General features: G+C 41.4%; 1 protein-coding gene and 1 pseudogene across 42 annotated transcripts in view; one reads left to right on the plus strand and one right to left on the minus strand.

The window, feature by feature from the left end:
* The window catches only part of LOC106007734 (uncharacterized), a 47,738-nt gene that overhangs the window by 5,932 nt on the left and 15,998 nt on the right, over positions 1-25,808 (plus strand). For 3 of the 42 annotated variants that reach the window (XM_013065371.3, XM_021243935.2, XM_013065369.3), the window contains one exon: positions 24,844-24,878. The exons of 2 other annotated variants lie outside the window; for them this stretch is intronic. In XM_013065371.3, the coding sequence (XP_012920825.1) occupies positions 24,844-24,878 (35 nt within the window). Of the gene's footprint in view, positions 24,879-25,808 lie in introns of those variants that run through there. 37 more of the 42 variants (XR_015439582.1, XM_087182267.1, XR_015439570.1 and 34 more) reach the window with 29 other exon arrangements.
* Positions 2,966-3,055, minus strand: LOC147826456 (U6 spliceosomal RNA; annotated as a pseudogene).

Genomic DNA, 25,808 nt, shown 5'->3' on the forward strand with positions numbered 1-25,808 from the left:
GCTGTCTGCTGGCAGGTAAACTGAAGTCAGTTTCATTTCTGTTGTGTGTTATATTTTGGAGTAGAGCTATTATGTCTTTCAGCTGAAGGATTACTTCGTTTGAAGAGATTATAGAAGACAGTATGAAGAAAGAAAAATAAGCTGGACATGGTTGTGCACGCTTGAAATCCCAAAACTCTGGGAAGCTGAGGTGGGAGGATCAAAACTTCAAGCCTAGCCTGGGCAACTTAGTGACTTAGTGAGACCCCTGACTCAAAATATGAAAGGGCTGGGGATGTAGTTCAGTGCCAAGGCCCTGGGTTTAATCTCTAACTCTTAAATATCATAAAGTAAAATGGTTATACATTTAAAAATATTGTTATTTGAACTTCGGGAACTATACTGTCTAGTAGCTACTAGCCATATGTGGCTATGTACATTTAAATTAATTAAAATTAAATAACACTTAGTGAAGGTCCTGGGGTCAATCTCCAGTACCACAAATAACACCACTAGCAACAAAACCACAAAACTATAGTTCCTCATTTGTAACAGCCACATTAAAAGTGTTCAATAACCACTTGTGGGGAGTGGCTACCATATCTGACTATGCAGAGAGAGCAGAACTACTACTATAGAAAGGTCTGTCAGATAGTACTTTTCTAGAAATTAAATTTTTGATGATGTTTTGTTTTGTTTCTCAGTTTTTTGAGACAGTCTCACTCTCAGAGGCAGGGCTTAAACTTGTGGTCCTCCTACCTCTGCCTCCTGTGTTCCGGGATTACAGATATGTGCTACCACACCTGACTAGGATAATTCTTTTGAATGAGAAATACAGATACATGTTTTGTGTTATCAGATTTAATTTTTTTTGCAACTTGCTAATGTGATTGTATTATTTTGTGCCAGACCAAGTTGGGTTTTACATTTGGACTGCCTCCAAGATACCAGCCAGATAAGTTTACCCAGCTACTCAGAGAAGAGAAATTTCAAATCAGAGCCAGCAGCAGTTTATTTCTCTCCTCAGCCATTATCAGCTCTGCTGCTTTCTTAAGGCTCCCAAATACTTTTTTCTTTTTACAAAAGTAGATTTTATAACTTGTCTAACATAATTACAGGTACCAAAGTAAGCTGCATTTTCAATCCTACAAAACATAATGTCATTTTACTGCTAACCAGAAAACCTTTCAAGATCAAGTTTCATATAGTTTAAAAAGCATAATTTGCCTCTTCTTCACAATTCAGATATAAAGGTAGAGAAAGGAGGTTTCAGTAGGTTTGTAGAGTAAAATTGAAACATTCTGCATTGTTTTATAGTATGCTTTCTTTCATATGCTCCAACTTTCTTTTGTCCTTTAGTTAGAAATCTCAGGTCTCCTTTTAGCTGTGTCATGAAACAGAGTGTCTGGAAAATGCTCTGGCCTCTCTTTGATGACCTTGTTATCATTATGACCCTCTTCATAAGACAGTTTCCATGCTGTGGGAAGCGCTGCCTACATAGTGGCACGAAACCCTGTTGGTCCTAGGCAGATTGGCTCCATTCCATTTGATGTTTCATGACTCAGCCGCAGTTACTCTCTTCTCCCTCTCTACCCTTTACTTCCTTGGGAATCAACTTATTTTTTTGTTTTGTTTTTTTTTTTGGTACCGGAGATCGAACTCGGGACCTTGCGCTTTTGCGCTTTCGAGGCAGGTGCCAGAACCACTGATCTAAATTCCCGGCCCTAGGAATCAACTTCTAATAGCCTCCTTCCCACATGTAGCCAATGAGAACAAAAAATCCAAACAAGTGAGATTGTGGGTTGTGCCTGGAAGACACTGACACTTCCTGATTGCTCCTCTTGATTACCAACTAAAATGCACCCCCTTTGGGGTATTATTCCTCCTTGCAGAAACTGTTTTCACCTCTCCTTGGCTATGGCCATGAATCTTCTGAGTAAATGGGAAATAACCATGTCCTGCTTTCAGAGTGGTTCTCAAAGTGAAGTCCTTGAGTCACCAGCCATCATCACCTGGGAACCACTGGAAATGTGGTTCCTAAGCCCCTCCTAAACCTGCTGAAGTCAGAGACTCTGAGAGGGGGCTCCTCCCCTGTATGGCTTAACAAGCCGGCTTGGTGGTTCTGATACATGCTCAAATGTGAGAACCCCTGCTGTCCATAGGAATTCCAAATACAATTCAGTAGATCCTTATTATTGGTTAGATTCAAAACTATAATTGATCTGGTCATTTCTGGGAGTGTAATTGGAACAGTACCAAAATTCCATAGAGTAGATGTCAAATGAGGGAAGATAGGTTTCTACACTAGCTATGGTACTCATATAGTTCTATGGATTTTTATTTGCATTAAGGAATTTTTTCATATCAAATCTTTATTATATGTTATATATACACAGTTCATTTATTCAGCCTTAATTGACTTCTTAAATATTTTAAAGAATAAACATGGCTTGTTCTTGAGCTCTTTCTCTTCTTGTAGGTTAGTATCTGCAGAGGAATTGAGAATAATGTAAGGCTTGCTGTGACTTTGCTAGGAGACATAAATGGTGTTACCAAATAGGTAAGAACTTTTGCCTGGGGTTTAGTTTATGTGTCTTAATCTTTAAGGAACAGTGGATTCTTTTTTTTCTCTCCCCTGTACTGTGGATTGGATTCAGGGGCGCTCTACTACTGAGCCACATCCCAACCCTTTTTATTTTGAGAGAATCTCACTAAGTTGCTCAAGCTGACCTCAAACTTGTGATCTTCCTGCGTCAGCCCCAAGTAGCTGGAATTATAGGGTTGTGACATCATGTCCAGCAGGAACAGTCAGTTTTTTTTAACTTGTACTATGATCGGTGCTCTTTTTTTTGGAATTTTTATTTTATAAAAAAAAATACAGTCTCAGAATAATAATAACAATAGTTAATACACTGTATCATCTTCAGAGTAGTTACTCGAAGTACAAGATACAGACAAAAAAGATTCTGTCTTATAAACAGACATAAAAAATATAGAGTGCTCATGAATTTGCACAGGGGCTGTGCTAATCTCTGTATCATTCCAGTTTTAGTACATGAGCTGATGAAGCAAGCACAAGAACAGTCAATTCTTGAAAATGTTAGTTCTGATTTGCTTGATGACAGGCTATTATCTACTTTAAACAAGATTTATGATCAAAACTACTTTTTTTTTTGGTACCGGGGATCGAACTCGGGACCTTGCGCTTGCAAGGCAGGCACTGTAACCACTGAGCTAAATTTCCAGCCCAATCAAAACTACTTTTAAAAATAGCTTGGTAGGGTGGGGGATTTAGCTCAGTGGTTCCGGCGCCTGCCTTGCAAGCACAAGGTCCCGAGTTCGATCCCTGGTACCAAAAAAAAACCTTGGTAAAAATACTACTGAGTTAATAGAACTTGGTAAATCTAACTTCTTGCACATAGCTCATGTTTATGTAAAGTAAGCAAATTTGAAGACACTTCAGTTTAAAGTCATTAAGTAAGCAAATAGAGATTTACTAAGTATAATCCAACTATTTGAAAAATTACAATATGGCTTCTAAAGGAGTTAAATTTTTTTTTTTATTGGTACCAGGCATCGAACTCTGGACCTTGCATTTGTGAGGCAGGCAGTGGAACCACTGAGCTAAATCCCCGGCCCCAAAGGAGTTAAATTAACAGCTAAGAAATGGCTTATACACTGGCAACAGCTAACTTAGTATGTATTTCTTTAGGCAATAAAGAGCATTTTACTCTTCAGATCCATCAGTGACTTGCTCAGATTCTTGTTATTTATATATAATTTATGCAGTCTGTTGTGGCAGGAGGTAAAATATAGTCATGTGTTGTCATGGTTACTTTCTTCCTAGCTGGAACACAACACCCAACACCTGCAACTTAAAGGGGGAGAGGTTTATTTGGGCCCATGTTTTAGACGTTTCAGTCTTTGCATGGCCTGGATGGAGGAAAGCTTCTCGTGTCAGGGCATCCAAGAAGAGAGAACAAAGGGAGGAGGCAAGAAGGGAGATTATACCCTTCCAGGTCGCACCCCCTCTTTTCGCCAGGGCCCATGTCCTAACAGCGCACGTAGCTGTAACGCCACCGTGATCCAGTCACCTGTCAAAAGCCCCACCTTCAAGCACATGAGGCTTAGAGGGGACATCCAGAAATAAACCACAACTCATATTTCACTTGATTTTGAGTGACACTTATTCTGTGCCCACAATATTAAGATAAGTCCCCAATCACATATTAAATCTTTTGAGCAATTTTATTTGTCAAAACAGGCTGTTTGTCCGCCTTTCTTTAAGGGTTCAATGGAGGCTGTGGTTTTCCTTCTAGAGTCAGCAACTGAGGAGGGCTTAAGAGCCCCTGCCTGTGAGACACGGAGAGGTACCAATTCAGTCTGTCCTGAGAGAATCTCTGCATCTGGCAGAAGTTCAGTCCACTGATGCAGACAAAGCTTCCTGGTTTACCCATTTGTCTCCACTAGTTGTTTGCTGCTTAGAGGAAAAGCGAAGAGTATGAGCAGTGTGAAGAGGAGAATGGTATAGCAATATGTGTGTCTTCTATAAGAAGAGACTTTTATATTACTGTAGGTTTATTTTCAAAAAAAACAATTTGTGATTTTTTTTTAGCTTTTAGAATAATAAAAACACTGGCAGCATCCTCCAGAAAACAGCATCCCCTGGATCCTCCTCAAAAACCTCATAAACAGAGAACAAGCGGTAGAAAATTGAGAGGAAAAAATGAAGAGCAAAGCTGTGTCCAAGTTAGTATAGGACCTACTGAAATTCCAGAATACTTCAGGTTCATGGTTCACTTAGTTCCACAAATTGTGATATATATATATTCCTAGAAATTGTGCTGTGCAAAATCATGAAAAAAACAACGCACCAAGGCTCAGAAATGGGTTAGAAGCACTCTGGAGGCTCAGGCAGGAAGATTGCAAGTTCGAGGACAGCCTGGACTACATCCCGCTAGCTAGTTTGAGGTCAGTCTGAGATACATAGTAAATCCTTGTCTCAACAAAACAACACACATACACATAAAAGGAAGGAAAGGAGGGAGGGAAGGAAGGAAGGAAGAAAAGACAAGAAGAAAAAAGAGGTACACCACTCTCAAGAATCTCATAAAAGATAGGAACCTAATAAAAATGGTAGCAAAGTTTTTTTGTTTTTCTTGGTACTGGGGATCGAACTTGGGACCTTGTGCTTGCAAGGCAGGTGGTGGAACTACTGAGCTAAATCCTCAGCCCTGTTAGCAAAGTTTTAACCATGTTAAATGGTTAAGAAAATATATGTTATATATTTTATATATGTATTACAACATATGTAGTATATTACATGTATATTATAGTAGATCTGGTACTTCACCTTGAAAAAGACCTTCCTTTCTCATGGAAGTGCGCATCAGGAGGGTTGCAGCTTGTGAGTTACCGTGAATTGGTGAGAAAAGGGTGATCTGACGTTGTGTAGGAAGCTCTAACAGCAGACAGATGGATGTGGTTCACTGTCCTCAGTTTGATTGAGGCACAGATTATCACAATTAAGGGATCTTTCTGAACCTTAAGTCCTAGGGACACACCGGGCATCATTTTCTGCCTTTAAGATACAGATCCTTCGAGGCGTGTGAGTGTAATAGATAGCTGTTTCATCAATACTGAAAATTTGATCTAATGATAGCCATCTTTTTCATTTAACTTCTGCATCAATCTTTTTTTTTTTTTGGTACCGGGGATTGAACTCAGGTCCTTGTGCTTGCGCAGCAGGCAGTGAAACCACTGAGCTAAATCCCCGGCCCCCATTTAACTTCTGTATTGCTGCTGGAGGGTATGTTGTAGCCTTTTTGTCTGCCCTTGTGGCCTTGTCTGATCATGGGGGCTTTGGAAATTGATTATTGAGGCCACCAAACTATCCATTTCTATCAAGAAGCCACTTTTGCAGGATTTGGTGATGTTTAAAGTTTTTGTAGCCAGGGGTGATGGTACATGCCTGTAGTCCTAGTACTCTGGGAGGGTGGCAGGATGATTGCAAGTTCTAGCCTAGCCTGGGCAACTTAGTGACTTAGCGAGGCCCTGACTTAGAATAAAAATAAAAAGGGCTGGGATTTGGCTCAGTGTGAATGCCTGGGTTCAGTTCCTGTACTGCAAAAAATAAATAAAGTATTTGTACTGCATTCTCTTTCATTGTGAGATGGATCGTTCCTGACTTCACTGTTTTATGTGTTTTTATGTATCTTGATTCAGCTGTGTATAGTTTTCTGTGTTTACGTAGCTGTGGTTCTTGCTGATGAGATCATGCATTAGCAAATATGAAATTCTGCTTTTGCTTATTTTTATTATGTCAGTAGTCTTAAAATAAATTCACATTTTCAAATCAAGCATTACAGCAGAATTGATAATGCCTGATTTTGTCTTACATTAGAATTTTAATCAGTAACCTATAAAGAGCTAATGTCACTTCTGTTTTCTGAGTTGTGGCATGATTACTCCCTTTGTTTCCCTATGTCCTTTCTAATCACCTTAGTTTAAGATGGGAGGAGCTCACCCCATTCTCTTGTGCGGGAGTGTAGAGGATCCTTCACCCCCCTCAGGTATAATCTCCAACAGAGCAGAATAGTACAGAAGAGGAAGTGCTGGGGCCAGATGTGATTGTTACCTGCTAAGCTGCAGGTGGCCTTCTTTCAGCGCAAGAAGGCATATGGCTATATAAAGCATCCTCTGCAGATGAAAACAACACTGAGATTCCACCTCACCCCAGAAAGAATGGCTGCTATCAAAAAATCAACCAATAACATGCTGGCGGGGGTGTGGGGAGTTGTTAGTGGGTCTGTAGACTGGTGCAACCGCCATGGAAACCTGTATGGAGATACTGCAAAAAACTAGGGCTAGAGGTCCCATTTGATCCTGCTCTTCCTCTGCTGGGGATCTTCCCCAAATAATTAAAAGAATCATACCACAGCGATATATGTGCACCCATGTTTATAGTGGCACAGTTTGTAATAGCTAAAGCTTGGAAACAGCCGAAGTGCCCATCACCTGGAAACTGGATAAAGAAAAATTTTTTTTTAATAAAATGAAGTACTACTCAGCCATAAAGAATGAGAAACTAAGAGATGTGTATAGCTAAATGGATGCATATTGAGCCTATACTCTTAAGTGAAATAAATAGGACACTCGTGTAAATACCGAATAGTTTCTCTGTTGTGAGAAACTGAAAGTGTAAATAAGGACTAAAATGATTAAAACGAATAATTGATAATTTGAAATATGAAGAAAAGGTCCAAAGGGGTAGGAGAAGTGGGAGGGGAAGGGGAAAGGTAAGAAGGGAAAGGAAAAATTATGAGAAAAGGAAAAAATGGAAACGAAGTCTTTGTAAATAGGGAAGGGCGCGCAGGTAATGGGGAAAAAATAAGAACCAAGATTCATCATGTACAGGTACAAGCACCCAATGATAAATGTAAACATATTGTATACCTTAAATGTACCAATAAAAGAATTTAAGCAAAAAATAAAAATAAAGCATCCTCATTGCTATTTTTCCCTCCATTCATGAGCTCTTCAACATGGTGTAGCATACCTCCTTTCCTCTTCAGTATCTAGGAGAAGAACCAGACATTCAGACTATCTTCTGTAATCCTAACATTTTCATTTTAAATTTAGGGCCATATTTTATATACAAATATTCTCTAGTAAAAATTTCATTTTTTCTAAGCTAGTGTTTGCCTAAGAGTGTTCAAATAAGATTGTTTAGTTTTTTATAACTCAGTTTTCCCCAGCTAATTTTACTATAGGACTTCTCAGAGTCTTTAGTATGATAACAAACAGCATGGATCTCCAGGAAGAAGGATATTCCCCAACTTATTTTATTGTGTCACCAGTTGGGACTCGTGGACATATTTATTTTGTTTGCAGTGTTAATGATTGAATCCACGGGCACTCTACCACTGAGCTACATCCCTAGCCCTTTTTATTTTGAAAAAGGGTCTCAGTTGCCCTGGATGGGCTCAGACATGTGACCCTCCTGGCTCAGCCTTCCAAGTAACTGGGATTAGAGGTATGTGCTACTGGCCCAGCTGTGGGATACATTTTCCTTATGTTCCCCAGGAAGGTTTACAGGTCAATTAGCTTCTCAGAGTAGCCTTTATACAGCCATTTGGAAATCTTATAGTTTACAGTTGTTGCCTATTTCCAAGTAAGTTTGATAATAGCCCATTGACATTGGTTATTTTCACTGTATCCCAGTCTAATTTAGAGTACATTCCCCTCATCCATTTTAGGAATTAGCTTCTTGCTTATGAATTACTACACTGTAATCTACCATGTTTAAGAACAACTGCCCATGACAGTTACATGATCAGCAAAGGAGCACATAGTATGCTTCAAGACTACCTTCCTTGTGGGTAAGACTTCCAAGAAAGAAATTATAATTAATTATAATATGTTTAATTTGAAACTACAATAATAAAGATTAAAGCATTTGAGAATGTACATGTTCATTGTATAAGGACACATTTCATAAATGTATTCTTAAGTGAAGTTTTTATCCTTGCTATGTCCTTTGTATTATATGATAATTTATATACTCAGTGTTGTAAGGATATATTTACCATCTGCATTAGTCAGTTTTTTGTCACTATGACCAAATACTCGAGAAAAACAAGTTAAAGGAGAAAAAATTTATTTGGCTCTTGATTTCAGAGGTTTCAGTCCACGGTCAGCTGACTCCAAGGCTGAAACACCATGGTGGAAGGAAAGCTGCTCACCTCATGGCAGCCAGGAAGCAGAGAGAGAGAGAGAGAGAGAGAGAGAGAGCAAGACACCCAGAGAGAGAAGGCAGAGGACAGGATACCTTTCACAGGCAGCTCCTGAAGTCCTACTTCTTCCAACTGGGGCCCATCTCCTGATAAGCCCAGTTAGGCATAAGCACCCCAATGGATTAATCTGTTGTTGAGGTCAGTGTGTTCATGGTCCTCTCTAGGCCCCACTGTGAACATGGCTGCACTGGAGATCAAGCCCTTACCTGACTTTCTGGGGGACACTGCATAACACCATCCTCCAAGCAATCATGACTGGTCTTGTCTTTTCATGCTGCTTATCCTTAAGAATTAGTTCCTTATAGCCTAAACATTTTATATTAAAGAAAGAATACTTTGCTGAGCATGGTGCAATATGCCTGTAATCCCAGCACTTGGGAGGCTAAGGCAGAAGTATTGCTATGAGTTCAAGTCTAGCCTGGAGTACATAGTGAGACCCTGTCTCAAAAAAAGAAAAGAAAAAAAAAGAATGCCTTTACATTTCTTTATTTTTCCACGGACCTTATTAAATACAATTTGAAGGTTTGGGCCAAACTCCACCCTCTGTGACATGCCCCAGAGTTTTATTTCAGCTTTGTTCCCCAGTAGGTCTGATGCTGGTATGTGTGAAACAATGGACATTGTTTTGTGGTTTTCTGTTACACTGCTCTAGTGGCTAAAGATAGAAAGCCTCTGGGGCAGTGGGTCATCTGTGTGGAAGGAAACAGTGCATTTAAGTTTTCTGGCATGCAGCTGGAAACTGCAGAATCTGGAATCAGCATTACAGTCTCCCAAATGTGAAAAGTTACACACAAAAGCCACTGCCTATTGAGTGTTAGGTGTCCTGTGCATAGCACTGTACAGTGTCCTGAGGATCCTAGTATAAATAACAGGGTCCTTTCTATTCCAAGACAGTATGTCGATGGTCTCCTCCCTGCATATTAAAAACCTGCAAGGGCTGGGGAATTTAGCTCAGTGGTTCTGGTGCCTGCCTCTCAAGTGCAAGGTCCTGAGTTCGATCCCCAGTACCAAAAAAAAAGTGCTTCAGAAACCTGCAAAACTGTGGGGAATAGTTTAGATGTAAATTGAAAAAAAAAAAGTTTGGGGCTGAGAGAAGCTTGTTTTCTGCTTGGAGATAGAGGAGAAGGTGGTTAAAAGCACAGCCTCTGGGACAGGTGGCCTGGATTTACACACTGGTTCTACCAGGTCAGTGCCCACTGATTTTACTTACCACATAATCAAGCCTCAGTCTCCCTCCTCTAAAATACAAATAGGAATAGTTTTACCTCAGAGAGTAGTTGTGAAGAAAAAATGAGATAATCAAGGTAAATTTAGGGGTGATGCTCAGTAAATGTGAGCCATTCAGGGTGTATGTGTAGTGATGAGGGTTCATGGAGAAACTCAGGAATTGTGGCTCCTGCTATGGAAGTGAGGAAACTTTTTCCCCTGGCTGTAATTTATGTATGTATGTATGTATGTATGTATGTATGTATGTATGTTTTGTTTGTTTTTTGGTACTGGGGATTGAACTCGGGTCCTTGCGCTTGCGCAGCAGGCAATGAAACCACTGAGCTAAATCCCCGGCCCCCCTGGCTGTAATTTAAACTATAATAAAGTCTCTTGTTCCTAGTCAAGGCTCTCATTAGGGATGTTGTGAGTCATGTGCAACTCTCAGAACTTAAGTATATATGTGAAACTTTCAAGTCTCAACAGAGACTTGGGAATTTGCCTTATGGATAAGAGAAGGGATACTCAGGATGAAGCCCAGTGATGAAGAAAGTCAGCATAGGAAGGTATGCTTGAAGAGCTTGGCAGGCGGCATCAGCAGGGATCCGTGGGCCAGGCAGGCACACTGTTTAAGGTAGCATTCATGCCTTTGAAGAGCTACTCTGTGCCCTGTGGGCTCAGTCACTGCTTTTTGGGTTTTGTCCTGAGGACTGAACCCAGGGCCCTGTGCGTGCTAAGCACATCTCTGTCACTGAGCTATACCCTAGTTGCTTGCTTATTTATTTATTTAACCACTGAGTTACTGCTCATTCTCTCTCCTTCACCTTACAAGGAAGTAACTTTTTTAATCAGTCAGTATATTTGTAGTACATAATGATCACATTCCTGGTGGGGAGTTGGTACATATACATAACCCATCTTAAATCTTTTTTTTTTTTTGGTACCAGGGATCAGAATTAGGACCTTGCGCTTGCGAGGCAGGCACGCTGCCACTGAGCTAAATCCCCGGCCCCCATTAATTCTTTTTCTTAATCCCCTTCCCCTCCTCCATCTCTTAGTGCCCTCTTGCTGTTTCCTAGTATCTAACCTTTATTTTGCTCTTTATTTACATTTAAGATTTTGATAATGCTGTGACGTGGAGAGGTTCTCTCTTGATCATGGCTATTTGGGGTTTTATATGGCTCATTTATCTGTATGTTTAACTCTATATATTTGGAAAATTTTCTTTTACTTGTTTAAACAGGCATTTTATGCACTTTGTGCTGTCTTCTGATATTTCTCATATTCTAGTTAATCTTAGTCTTCTCTGTGTCATCTAATAGCTGTTGAACCCATTTTTCATGTCTTCTGGTTGGTTCTAAGGTATTTCTGAGCACCTGGTCTTTGGAGGCATCCCTGTCACCTGGTTCTGACACTGGCCTGAGACTGGTTGTTTCTGCTGCCCAGACTTTAAATATAATTTTTAATCTCCTGGTTTTCTGTTTAAAACCTTTTCATGGACTCTGATTCTTTGCTAAACTGGTCATTCATGTTATGTATCATGTTTAGCTCAGCTAGCCTTTTATTAGTGTCTTCTGTAAACTTCCTCATTGTTTTGTTTATTATACCCTTTATCTGTTTAGTTGTACCTCTGTGAGCCTGCTGAGCACCTTATTGATCTGTTTCTTAATTTCCTCTATATCTTTTTGAATAATTCAGCTTTATGGCTTTTGCTTTTCTCCCCCTCGATGCTCCCATGGATCAACTTCGGAAGAATTGGGACTTTTGGGAGGCATTTTGTTTCCCTGTCTTCCCATATTTCTATTGTTTTTTTGTATGTGTGTTTTTGTTTGTTTGTTTTGTGCTTAGGTTTGTGGTCACTTATAGTGAAAGTCTTTGTTGCTAGTATGGAGAGCTCTTTAAGTTATCTTCTTTTCAGTGATATACCTAGGAGGTATAACTAACTATAGTCTATTGCCTCTGTCCCAAGATCTGACCACTTCTGTTCATTTGGGAAGTACCCAGCCAGCTCTCTGGGAATGGACCACAGTATTGTTTCTGAGTTTGTTTGTTTTTTTGGTACTGGGGATCGAACTCATGTCCTTGTGCTTGCAAGGCAGGCAGCAGAAGCACTGAGCTAAATCCCCAGCCCTGGACCACAGTATTGTTAATGTTGCCAAGGTAATCCGGGTATTGGCATTACAGAGAAAACCTATTAATAACAACTATGTGACCCTGGCAATATCAAGTAAATTAGCAACAGTAATATTGTCCAATACAACTGGATACTGACATACTGTAAGAATCACTTATCGGCCTTTTGGCTAAGATCAAGTGTGACATAGCATAAGAATCTTTGATGTACTGCCCTTAACCTCAGAAATCTATAATTATAGTGTAAACACTAAGACACCAAATATTGACATATAGCAGATATCTACTAAATACAACAACTATACCTCCACTAATGATAGAAAAGAATTCAGCAGTAGTAACATAGAGTTAACTACCTAAAGATCAATAAAACTTAATGGTTTCTATTAAAGATATAGGTTGTTGGGAATGGGAGAATGCAAAAAGGAAAATTTGAAAAATTAAGAAATAGGAGATGAGAAAGTGAGACAAAAGATCCTATTTGAGGGGGCCAGGGATTTAGCTCATTGGTTTTGCCGCCTGCTGCACAAGCACAAGGACCTGAGTTCAATCCCTAGTACCAAAAAAAAAAATCCTATTCGGGACTAAGGATATTTATAGAATTAGATAAAGGTAACAACAACAAAAAAGAAATAGAAGCTAAAAGATAAAAGGGAAGAAAAATAATATGGAGAACAAAAAATAGAAAAAATTTAAAGGAAATTTTTAAAAGAAAGAAGAAAAGAAGAAAGAATGAGTAAAATCTGAAGAAAACACACATGAACACATTTTTTTCTGTATATTTTTGAATGAGTAGTTTCCTTCTAGGATCCACAGTTTTGGAGTCCAGAAAATCAACAGTTACCTCCACCTAACCTTCTGGGTTTGTGAGGTAGTGGCCCTCTGTTTACCCCTGGCTGTGGCAGTATGCATGCCAAGATGTGTCTCTGCTTACGATGATGGAGTGGGCTGTCAGTCTGTGCTGCATGTGGGTACCAAGGCAAGGGTTCCAGTACGTGGTACTGACAGGCACTTTCAGGCCCAGCCATTTCTGAGTGCAACTCAAGCCCTGCCTGGCTTCTCCCCACAAGAGTGAGGACCCGTACCCTTCCCAGCCTGAGCTTCAGCTTCTCAGGGGATCTCTGTCTAGCCTTCTCTCTGTCCACAGCAGTCACCCTTGGCTGTATCTCACCCGATCACTATGGGAGGTAACACTGGGAGCCCTGAGGTGAAGTTGTTTTTAAGTTGTTCTGAGTCCCAGATTTAAATAACCCCTTCCGGAAATGGCCCCTGATTTAAGCATTCTGCCAGTATGACAAATGGCCGTCCTTGAGTCCCTCTCCAGCTGTTGGCCGTCATGTGGAAGGAATCCCTTCAGAGCAAAACCCTGCACTGTCTTTGCAGTTCACAATGGCCATGGGCTCCGCTGCCATTTCTCCCTAGATCTCTCATCCCTGGGTGCTTACCTTGCTTCTGAGGATCCAGGTTCCTCTCCCCACAAGCCAGGGAGAGTCCAGATTGTTTTGTTCCCTTCTCTGCACTGTGGACCATCCTTTCAACTTCTCTGGAGCTTCTAATTTTTCTTGTCAGTTTCTTCCAGATTTTTGGTGATCTACTTTTCTCTTTTTCATTGCCCAGTTGTTATTTTCCAGTATCTGGATTTCACGTCTCCGAGAGGCTGAATTTTACTAATGATCACCACTCAGCCATTTTCCTTTTCTTTTTCTTTTTTTAAGCTCTATTTGTTGTTGAAGTGATTTTTGCCAGACACCCAGTGGACACGTTTGTAAATCTCATGCCATTTTATTAATTTATAACTGAGTATTTACTTTCCAGTGAAAGGAATATTAGTTTTCCAACCTAGGATGCCCTCTTCCTGGCATGAGGATATCAGAGTACTAAAGAAACTAAAACCACTGTCAGAACATTGACAAATACTATAATTAAATGGTCTTGAGTCCTGTGTTGGTCACAGAAGAGCCCAATGAATGATACACCCTAGATGTGTAGCAGGCTATACCATCTAGGTGTTTGTGTAGTACACTCTGTGATAATTACATACAACAAAATCACCTACTGATGCATTTCTTAGACTAGACTGTATCTCTATTGTTTTGTTTTGTTTTGTTTTGTTTTTGGTGCCGAGGATCAAACTCGGGTCCTGGCACTTGCAAAGCAGGTGCCGGAACCACTGAGCTAAATCCCCGGCTGTATCTCCATTGTAAAGCGATGTATGGCAGTAAAGAGAACTCTTACAAATAAGAAAAATTTTAATGCACCAGTAGAAAATTGGGCAAAAGTGATGATTTATAATTCATCGAAAAATACAAATAGCTAATAGAAGTATGAGTGTGAATCAATATGAATATGTAAGTAATTCTGAAAAATCAGGGTTTTTTTCTTTTGGTCTACTCACTTGGCAAAGCTCTTTTTAAAATATAGGTATACCTTCGTACTTGAGTGCTTTGAAACTTGTTGAATTTAGTAGTTGATGAGTTTTTATGTAAAAACTTTGTCTTGATATTTGTAGTTTGTTTGGTACTCGAGACAAAACCTAGAATTTAGTGTTGATTGCCTCATAACTTGCTACCCTTTCCAGCCAAAATAATTTGTTTGGTATTTACTGAAGAGGACTGAGGAACCTGTATTCCAGTGCATGTATGGGTGGAGTTAAATGGAGCCTCCTATGCTGCAGCTGGAAGTTAAGATTGGTTCAGTATTTCTGTATAGTAATACTAGCAATGCTTATATTTAAAATCTTAAAAATGTTTGTGCCCCATAACTTTTGACCCAGTGAGTCTTAGGGAATGTATCCTAAATAAATAATAACCTACTTAGTCAAATATTTATATAAAAGGGGGTTTGGCATAGTTTTATATAAGAATATTGCCAATGTTTAAAAGTAGGACTGTAGGGTCAGGGATTTAGCTCAGTGGCGCCTCGTGTGCCTCGCAAGCAGGAGGTCCTGAGCTCAATCCCTGGTATGGAAAAAAAAAAGTAAGACGGTAATTACATAAATTAGAATCTGTTGAGGGCTGGGGATTTAGCTCAGTGGTTTTACCGCCTGCTGTGCAATTGCAAAGACCCGAGTTCGATCCCTGGTACCAAAAAAAAAGAAAAAGAAATTAGAATCTGTTGAAATTAAAATTTATTTGTGGAGAAATAATAACAATATAATATGTGAAAAGGACAGGCTACAAAATGGAATAGGGGCTGAGGATGAGAGTATAAGTAATCTTTATTTGACCTTTTACAGAAGTTTTAAAATTACATAATTCTTTTTAGCAGAAATGTTGAAATTAGAGATGGAAAAGTATCACATTTTCAAGGTCACTTGTGTTTATTTGCAATTTTACATGAATTGGAGCACAGGACATTATATAATATTCAGCTCCCATGCATCACCATCATATTAGACTTGTCTGTATTACTAAATTGGGCCACCGGTGACCACTGCTAAGTGGAAGACTCCAGCTTTAGGTGAGATCCGGGAGATTCTTGCAGGGATTTGGAATTCGGCTCCTGACAGGCTCCTGGCTCAGGCCCGCTTGCAGTTACTGTTCTAAATGTACAGTAGAGAACTTGGGCTACGTAGAGAAAAAATATGCGAAGGAGCTTTCAGCCTGTGTGACTCGTGACCTTGTCAGCATCCTAGGCCCACTGACCTCCGACAGCCAGGTGCAGTACACAATTTTGTCACAAGGTGCTGCTGCAGGCCTGATGAATATTTGTGAATTGAACCATATACAGTACATCTGTTCCCAAATACAGTACTAGTTATAATTTAGGGGAAAGTCTCCTTTCTTAGACATATTTTCTCTTTTTTTTGTTTTTTTTGGTACTGGGGATTGAACTTGGGACCTTGAATTTGCGAGGCAGGTGTCAGAACCACTGAACTAAATCCCTGGCCCTCTTAGACATATTTTCTCAAGCAAGAAAAAAAATGCTGGCAGGTTAATGGTCTACAGATCAGTCTATAAAGACCAGATTGGCTAAGAAGCTCTTTGACAATCTGATGATTGCTTATTGTGTAAAAATAATCTTGCAGTTTATCTCACTATTTCTTTTATTTCTTTTTTTTTGGTACTGGGGATGGAACTCAGGACCTTGTGCTTGTGAGGCAGGCGCCGGAACCACTGAGCTAAATCCCCGGCCCTATCTCACGTTATTTCTTAGAATGATAAATTATTTAATAAACCCTTCCAAAATGAATTTATTTGTTGACAGTCAAAATTACTTTAATAAAACATTTTGCACTCCCTAATTTAATAACATACATTTGTATGTGTTTTGGTACATGTAATACTCAAGTGCCTCACAAAACCTGAACTTTGAAAGATGATGTTTTTCTTAATTTAGGAAAACAGAATCCAGGTTGACGAGATCAGAGGGAAATGACTTCTTGGACTAGTTCCTTTGCTAGTTTTTTGTTTGTTTGGTTGGCTGGTTGGTTGGTTGGTTGGTTTTTGAGACAGGGTCTCTCTATGTAGACCAGGGTAGCCTTGAACTTACTATCTACACTCTATAGCTCAGGCTAGCCTCAAACTTGAGGTGATCTTCCTTCCTCAGCCTCCTGGGTGCTGGGATTACAGGCAAGCATCACCATGTAGCTTCTGCTAGTTTTCTGTCAGATTTCATGGGGTTGTTTATTCTGTAGCCCTGACCTTATGCCTGCCATGTAGAAGGCACTCAGTAAGTTCCACTGCCTTTTAGGAAGGTGAACTCCGAGAAGAGGAAAATACTGGGCTGGAAATTGCTACCTAACAGTGAGAGGAAGTGAAACGAAGTGAAAGTAAGTGGCTCTTACTTTCCCAAGTAAATTACACATTTCCTAATGATTGTTCAGTGAGAATTCATGGAGGTCAAAAACTCCTCCAGGGGTCAGGGATTTAGCTTAGTGGTTCTGCCGCCTGGCTCGAGACACAAGGTCCCGAGATCGAACACCAGTGCCAAAAAAACCAAACTGCTCAGGGAACATTTTCTATGGCTGCTTCACACATGCACGTTTGCAGCATCTCTGCTAATTATATGAATTGAGTATATTTTCCAAAGGAAAAAAGTCTCGACCATATTATAAGGAAATAATAGGATTTGACCACTGAGGAAAAAAGAAAATGAAAGTGAATTTCCTCCAATTTTTTTTACTGTCTTTAAGATAGTGAGGTAGGGAGGAAATAAAGCATTCCAGTGAAGAAGTGACTCTAAAATCAATGTAAATGTAGAGTGACTACAGTAGAATATCATAGTGTGTATGAGAAAAGTTGGAAACCAGTTAAATTTCAGATGGGAATTATGACCCAGGCAGCTGCGTGGAACACTGCTGACTTCTGTGGAGAGGTAAGTAGATACAGATGAAGGTGAATTATCAGATGTCTTTTCATTGCATTTGCTGCTGCTAATCTGAAAAAATTGAGTAATGTGGGAGAAGAAATTAATGACCCTATAATTTTAGCCATAGAAGAAGTAGATATGAAAGTATCCATTGAGTTGAGATCTGACACGAAGAACTGCCTACACCTCTGATTTTCACTGCATAATCTTGCACCTCCCTTTGCCCTTAAAGTCCTGTCCAGGAGGCTGGTCCGTGAGCCCACAGCAAAGCCAGGTTGTATGGTCACCTCCAGTTAGGGAGCAGAGAAAGGCCCGCCTAGGAGCCCTGGATCTCCACCTGCTCTTTGAGTCATGCTGAGATGGGCTGGGGGCCAGAGCATGAGGCCCTGAAAGGACTGAGATTTAGTTTTCATCTGGCAAAATGGAGGTCAAAATTTAAATAACATTCAATTATTAAAAATGAATATTTCTTTCACCAAATGTTATGGACTAAAATTTATACCCTGTATCCGTAAAACCATTCAATAGCCCCTTGTGCCAGCTCCACCTCTCCACTCTTCAGCCCCTCCTTCTGTCTCCGCCCCACCACCACCCTCTGTTATCCTTTTCCAGAATATTCATGATTATTGTTACTCAGGTTTTTTTCCATGTTAACTTTAGTAGCAGAAATAAAGACCTGATATTTTAATTGGGAGAAGGATTTTGGGGGGAGGGGGGAAGAGGGGAGGATTGAACCCAGGGCCTTATACATACTACACACACTCTATCACCGAGCTACCTCCAGCTCCTTGGAGTGTATTTTATAGAATGTATTAATAGAAAATGTAAAGTTCAATAAGGCCAGCATATCAGGAGACAAATGCCATTGAAAAGATAGTTATTAGAATTCAGGAGTAGAAGCCATGCCACACCACTCAGGGCCACAATGAGACAACACCCAGGGTTGGTCCTGGGCAGAAAGAGAAGAACTAATGGTTTGGGCCTTTACTGCAGGGAGAAAGGGGGCAGGGGAGGCTGTCCCTGGCTGTCTGCCCTGGCTCTGGAGTAATTAGAGCAGAGATGGTGAGGGAGCCTGACAGGTGAACCATAAAAAAGCAGCCTAGGGCCAGGAATTTAGCTCAGTGGTTTCGCCGCCTGCTGCGAAAGCACAAGGACCCGAGTTCGATCCCCGGTACCAAAAAAAAAGCAGCCTGGGATTATGTGATGGGTTGGTTTGCATTGGAAAAGCAAGTTGTAGCCTGACAAGGTTGCTCAAACCTGTCATTTCGGTAGTCTGAGAGGCTGAGGCAGGAGAATCGCAAGTTGCAGTCTAGCCTGGGTAAATAAAAATGGCATGAATACAAAGTGTCAGGATGACAGGAAAATAAAAAGCAGACAGATAAATTAGTCTTTTGGACTTTAAAGACGTGCACCCCAGCCTCGGTTCCTTTCCTTTGTCTCTGGCTGAGATTGACAGGAATGATTGATGGTGCTGAGTCACCTCAGGGGCTTTCAACATGAAAGCCTGTCCCAGAACTCACTCTGATTAGAATACATACATGAGATGCAGTCCATATGTGTGAACCTTTAACCAAGTCCAAGTGGGGAAATAGTTACTGAAGGTCAGGCCAGAGATCTAATACAAATGTGCTCTGACCTGGAGCTTTAAAGATTTCCTGGGTCCTTGTTATGTTTATTTTTGTTTGTCTTAGAACAATGGAAGGAGGACTAGCCATGGGGTGTTGCCGAAACTCAGGTGGGTGGAAGGAGAGTGAGCACCCAGACCAAGTTGTGCTACGAAGATAAGAGGCGTGGTGGGATCCCAGGATCTACACAGCTCTGCCTCTCAGAACTCGTAGGTAGACCTCATGGGTTCCCACGTGATGTAGATGACATAAGGACACAGACCCTGCTGCAGTGTCCCTTAAACAGTAGCCTGCCCACGTCTTCCAGATGAAGGTGTACTTTTATATTTGCCTTTCTCTTTTCTGCTTTTGTTCAGCCCAAGTTTGTTCTGCAGAGCCAGTTTCTCCCTCACCTCCACTTTTCAAATAACTTTTGGCACCACTTTTGGCTTGTCTGGTTCAATTCTTTTTTCAAGGTGAGAAGGACTCGGAATGTGTTTAGTTTGGCCAGCCATTTTGAAAAAGAACTGCCTGATAACACTACCTGTACTAGTGCTATTGAGAGGTGGGGAACCTTTAAAAGGTAGGGTTATTGGGTAGCTTTTTCTAAAAGTGGCTTAACACATAAACATTACTGGGTTTTGGGCTGCTCACCTCTTCTCCTTGAGTTGGATTCCAGGCTCTTCTCATCTCAAAGAATGAACGAATTGAGCAAAAAGCAGTGGCAAAGTTTATTTGAAAAAGTAAAAGTGAAGAGTGAGGAAGCTTGGGCCGAGTAAAATAAGAAAAAGCAAGATAAAAGAACAACCTGGAGAAAGCAGGGCAGACTATCATGAGGATAGCCATGATAGCAAGCTCTTCTTGGCATCTGTGTCCTTTTATACTGTCCAAACCTTGAAGAAACCCGTGAGAACTTCTACATCTGGGTCCTAAGGCTGATGTCAGGTCTAGGCCTCCTATTGAAAACCTGCTCAAGTTCTCATAAGAAGTCCATGTGCAGGGCTTTGGGAACTGTTCTGTGCATGTGTTCTGTGATTTTGTAAAGAACAGATCATGCCTACTTCCCCAGGCAGCTTTGCCACACCCAAATCCCCTATCATTTCCCCCTGAGAGACACAAATCCTGTAATTCTTTATGGGGTGGTGAGGGAGTGGAGGTCTCTATCTTCTGTAGCTTGTTCAAATTGAAAGGACCTGTAGACCCAACCTACTGGGGATCATGTGCTCTCCAACTACCATGGGATGCTGTGGCTCCCTGGCTAAGTTGAAGAAGAAAAACCTGTCAGAAAACTAAGAGAAAAGAGTTAATGACCATTGACCTTCATTATTAGCCCAAATATGAGAAGCAGGTATCAGATTTCCACATTTTCCGTAGCCATACTGGAGTCTTGCCTTTTTTTTTTTTTTTTTTTTTTGACAAGGTCTCGCTATATAACCCAGGCTGGCCTCGAACTCAGGGCAATCCTTTTGCCTCAGCCTCCCAAGTACTGAGATTACAGTCATGTGCCACCACACCAGGCTGGAATCTTGCTTTTTGAAGAGAAATCTCAAGTCTTTCAGTGGCTCACAGGAGTCACTTTCTCCTTTTGGGTGATCTTTTTCTTCAGACAGTTCGGATGGGACTGGCTTTAATCTAGAAAGATGAATCCAATTATCCATGCCACCTTTACTAGAGTGGGTGTGGCAAGGATTACTGAGAAGGGGCCCTTCCATTTTGGCTTTAACTGGTCAGTGGATGTCCTCTCTCTCCAAGTTTTTACAAGCACATGATCTCCAGCATGGATACTAGGTGGTCCTCCTGGGCCACATCTGGCAGGACTCTGTTCCCATACACTTGAATAGCCTGTTGTACTTGGTTTAATGAGATATTATGAGTCTCATGGTCTCTGGGCCTACTATCATATCAGAGAATAGAAATGGCCTCTTATATAACATCTCAAATGGGATCAAACTTAGACCAGTTTTGGGCGTGTTATGAACGCACATGAGCACTATTGGCAGCCATTGGAGCCATGACTCAGATGTCTCTTGGCAGAGTTTTGCCGAGCTCAATTTAGGGTTTGATTGGCTCTCTTTACCTTTGCAGAAGATTGAGGCCCACTTCCCTTGTGGGATTTTTATAACCTGTCATTATGTCCCTTGAGGAAGGACCAGAATGGTTCTTCAGGAATAAGGCCAGAGCCTTGAGGGACTATAGGGCTGTTCTTTTTGCTTCCCTATCAGCCTTTTGATTTCCCAAGAGACTTGAGACATGTCTCTTTGGTGCCCTCTACAGTGCATGACTCTGACCTGCCTGGGAAGATGGACTGCCTTGAGGAGTTGTAGAATTTCCTGCCTGTGTTTAATTGTCAGGAGCCATTCTACATAATTTTTGGGGAAAAAATCATTTCACAATTTAATTATGATTAGGGCTGTCTGAGGCCTCAATAGTCCTGTGAGGCTGTGACTGTGATGATCATCCTGGTTCTTTGAGAACTGAGCAGTAATACGAAAAGAACGGTTTTCACCTGGGGAGGGACAAATTCCTTATCAGCTTAACTCACCCCACCTACTGTTTTAAGAATGTTTTGCTCCTCTCACCATCCTTATAGACACAAACTCCTCATCGACCTAACATCCTCATCAGCATAAGCTCCTCATCATCATAGGATCCACCCTCTGAGTCATCTGATACTTCCTCCAGATATGTCCTCATCAATTTAGGATTATCACTGCCCTCTGAGTCATCTGATACTCCCTATGAATCCAAGAAATAGTGGCAAGCTCCGAGTGTCTTTGTCTCTGCCTGCTCTGAGGCACTGACCTCCCGGCCCCCCATATACTTTGAAACTACACAAATCTCCATTGTCTTTTTTCTTTAGCCCTCAGCTGTTCCCCAGAGGATTGATCACCTCTGATAATGAATGATTGCTAAAGCTACTTCCATCAGTGAGCCACACCTCCTCTGGGTTTTGGAGGATTAGGTCACTGATGTCCTGCTTGCTTGCATAGGTCTGGAAGATCATTTGTTGGGCCCAGTAGTGCCTAACTTCTGGGCCTGTAGGCATAGAAGAAGCAGGGTAAATAGTAGTGCAAGTTTTTATAATAATCTCAGGGATGTCTAAGAGCATGGCCTGATACACTTAGTGAGCCATTCCCCTCTTGACTACAGTTAAACTTTTGTCTCCAGAATATCTCTGACCTGATGGAGAGCCAGGACTTCTAGTCTTCTCTGTCCCAAAATTAACTTTGCAATTTCTTCTGTTAGTACAATTGCAAAGAATCACTTGTTAGAGGTCTCCTTGACCCCAGCTATGGCTATGGATCCAGAGGAGGTTTTCTAGAGAAATAAGTCAAAACAGAATGAAGTAATTGAGTTGGCTCACCCATGACATCTAAGACTACTCAGGGTTCCTCAGAAGAGATGGTGATGTCTGTGGACAGGGGCGTTGCAGGTTCCTCTGAGCCTCCTCAGTCATAGCAGGAAATGAGGTTGTGGCTCGCCTAGCCCCTCTCTGGGAGCAGTGACAGTCAAACTTCCAATGCTATGAGACAGGCACATGGGCTGCCTCAGGTACAGAGCAGGGTCCAGGTGGAGGCTTGGTATAATAGCGTGCCCTGTGTCCAGTCCTCTTGCACTTGAAACAGGAATCTTCCTGGTTGTCCCTGGGCTTTTCCCTAGTTGACGTGGGTCTAGGGAAAACCCTGGGTGGGTTGAAAGCATTGCTAATCATGACAGCTATAATCTTAGCCTTTCTCCTTTGTCCCTCTTCTGGGTCCCAGTTGTTGAACACAGAAAAGCCCATGTCCAGCAATTGGGCCATAAGAATCTGTGGCCTTATCTGAAGTTTTTGTAGCTTACGCCAAATATCTAGGGCTGATTGGCAGATGAAATGATGTGCCACCAGTGCTTTCCCCTTCCTGGAAGATAGATCTATGGTAGTATATTTATGAAAGACTTCTATTAATTGGTTACAGAAGGCTGCTTGATTTTTCTCTTTGCTCTGTATGACCCTTCTCACTTTATCAAAGTTAACAGACTTTTTAATGCACCTCCTCATTCCCATGGTAAGAGCAGCTAGCATATTAGACATCATTTCTAGTCAATGACTAGTATTGTAGTCTCAGTTTGGTTCTACTGAAGGGACAATAGCCTCTCCAGGGTGGCTTCCTTCCCTTTTCAGAGTTATCTGAATAGTTATTAGCTTATCTGCATAGTTCCTAGCCTCTTGTAGGATTCTGCCTTTCATCTAGGGTACAGCGAGTTGCCAATATGAATTGGACAGCTCATGATGATAAATCAGAAGCAAGGGTCAAAGTCTGAAACCCATCTACAAACTTACTAGGGCCTTCTGACACTTAGCCTAGTCGTTTCTTACACTGCTTTGCTACTGAAAAAGGGTCCTGCACTTGAGTATCACCTTCCACCCAGGACCTCTCTTAGGGGCAGAGTAACTTGTGAAATTAGAGTAGTAAAAAACACCACTTTAGGTTTGACCCATGGAGCTGAAAACTATTGAGGCTCATGATGAGGGGCCTGGGAAACACTGAGTTTCCCTGGGGCACCAGGCTCTAATGGAGTTCCTAAGTCACTTGGAGGGGTGGACCTGATTTATTGGCATGGGGACTATAAGGAGGAGGTCGAGGAGACCTCCCAGTCCCATCAAACAGGTCAGAGAAACCCACATCCCCCTGAGAGACAAGTGGGGTGCTCAGGACGGGGTCATCCAGAATATCTTTCTCCTCCTTGAGGGCTACTCCAAATACCAAAGTTCCTGGGCATTCCCTTTGATAGAGAGGCACAGAAGCCTGAACATAACATTGGAAGTTGGTGCTAACTTCTTCTAACAAGAGGCGAGTGAGTGCCACTTTCTCTCTTACTTTAGAATGCAACAGTGAGGTTGGTTCACCTCTCCCAGTAATTCAATTTACCTTGAAAAATGAATTAATCCTAAATAAGACACTCAGAAAACAGAAAGCACTGTTTGCAAGAAACATGAAAATAGGCTTTAACTAAAAGAAAACCTTTACAGTTAAAACATTTTTGGAGTTTTAAATTAGTGTATCTCCTAACTCCTATAATTTCAAGTTATTGCTAAAACATTTGGTAAAGGAAAATATAATCCCTGACTCTCTATCCTATGCCAATAGTGAAAGGAAAAACAGAACTACTGAGTGCCCTGAAATATTCAATGAAATAGCATCCACTACACCCTCCCCTGTCCCATGACCAAAATCAAGTGAAAATAGGACCACCTTTCTTATAATATTTTATTTAATTTCAACACTAAAACTGTCATCTCCAGGACACTGATTGAAAATTTAATATTCCCCTCAAAAGGCTTTTAAAAATGCCTTCTAAATTATAGTCTGTTACTACATTTAAGGCTGGCCTCCTCTTCCAACTCGCAGATGCATACAAATATCCCCAGAGGCTCAAAAGAGCTTTATAAATATTCATATAAAACTTCTAATTATATACTGTGTTTCGGTAACTCAGTGACAAATAATAAAAAGGACTTGTCTTTAAGTTTTGTTATGGCTTGTGTTTAGATCCCCTCAAAGCCTCATGCAGTCATAGGTGGGGCTTTTCCAGAGGTGGCTGGATCTAGAGTGTGTGAGTGACTCATGGTGCAATTCTAGGATTAAGAGTGCTAGGATTACGGGTATGAGTGCTATCCTTCCAAGGCAGGTAGCCTGGATACAGTATAAGGGTCAGAAGGAGGCTTCCTGCTAGCTACTTGTAGTTTGTCACTTTCTTGCTTTCTTTCCTACCTTCTGCCTGCCATCGACTGATCCTCCTCTGCGATGCCCCTCTGCCATGCCACCCTGCCTAAGAGACAGCCAGTTATGGATTGCAACCTCTACAAATTGTAAGCTAAATAAACCTTTTCTCCTTTAACTTTGACTGTGGGGTATTTTGTCTCAGCAACAAGAAAAGTAACTAAGACAATTTTTAAAACTAAATGGAAAGTGGGCCGGGGATTTAGCTCAGTGGTTCCGGCACCTGCCTCGAAAGTGCAAGGTCCTGAGTTCGATCCCCGGTACCAAAAAAAAAAAAAACTAAATGAAAAGTATATGCCCTGTGGAGTCTGAATTCCCCCATCAGAGTGTATGATGGTCTGCCTGTGAAGCTGCTGAATGCACTCCTTGGTGTGTCCATCTTCAGTGCCTCGGGTTTTGGTTAGTGGCCATGAACAGACTAAATCAGCATGATGTGATAGAAACTGATGGAGGGGTGGGGGCAACTAAACACTGGGGATGTCAAGGGGCATCCCTGGGGAAAAGATTTGATGTAAGACCAGGGTGAGTCACCTGTGAACTTATTAAGGGACAGATACTGCAGGTAGAGGGAATAGGAAATACATATCAATGGTAAGTGCTCGGGTTGTTTTAGGAAAAGAAAAAAGACTAACAGGCAGAAAAAAACTAACCCAGGGTAAGTGTTATGGCTAATATCTAGACATCCCACCAAAGCCTCATGCACTCAGTAGCTGGTGCAGAATGTGGTCTGTGGCAGCTTCTCTTCCCACTGGTAGGGAACGCTTGAGGTGACAACCTCAGTGTCCTTCTGCCCTGAGACAGGTACTGGGTGGAGCCTGAGAAAGGGAACGTGGTGGCAGGAGGGGCCGGGATCCAGCCAAGCTCACAGGCCATGGGCATCAGCAGAGATCTACAGTGGTCAGATTGGTGGGTGCATGGGGTGCCGCAGGCACAGGGGACAGTGAGCTGCCCGTGGGAGGGTGACAGGGAAGTGTGTGCAGGCAGGGCCCAGAGGCTGGCAGGCACCATGCCCATCATCA

The sequence above is a fragment of the Heterocephalus glaber genome, unplaced genomic scaffold (assembly GCF_053883595.1).
Source record: "Heterocephalus glaber isolate CG9 unplaced genomic scaffold, H.glaber_assembly_v1.0 deba00001472, whole genome shotgun sequence".
Classification (NCBI taxonomy): Eukaryota; Metazoa; Chordata; class Mammalia; order Rodentia; family Bathyergidae; genus Heterocephalus; species Heterocephalus glaber.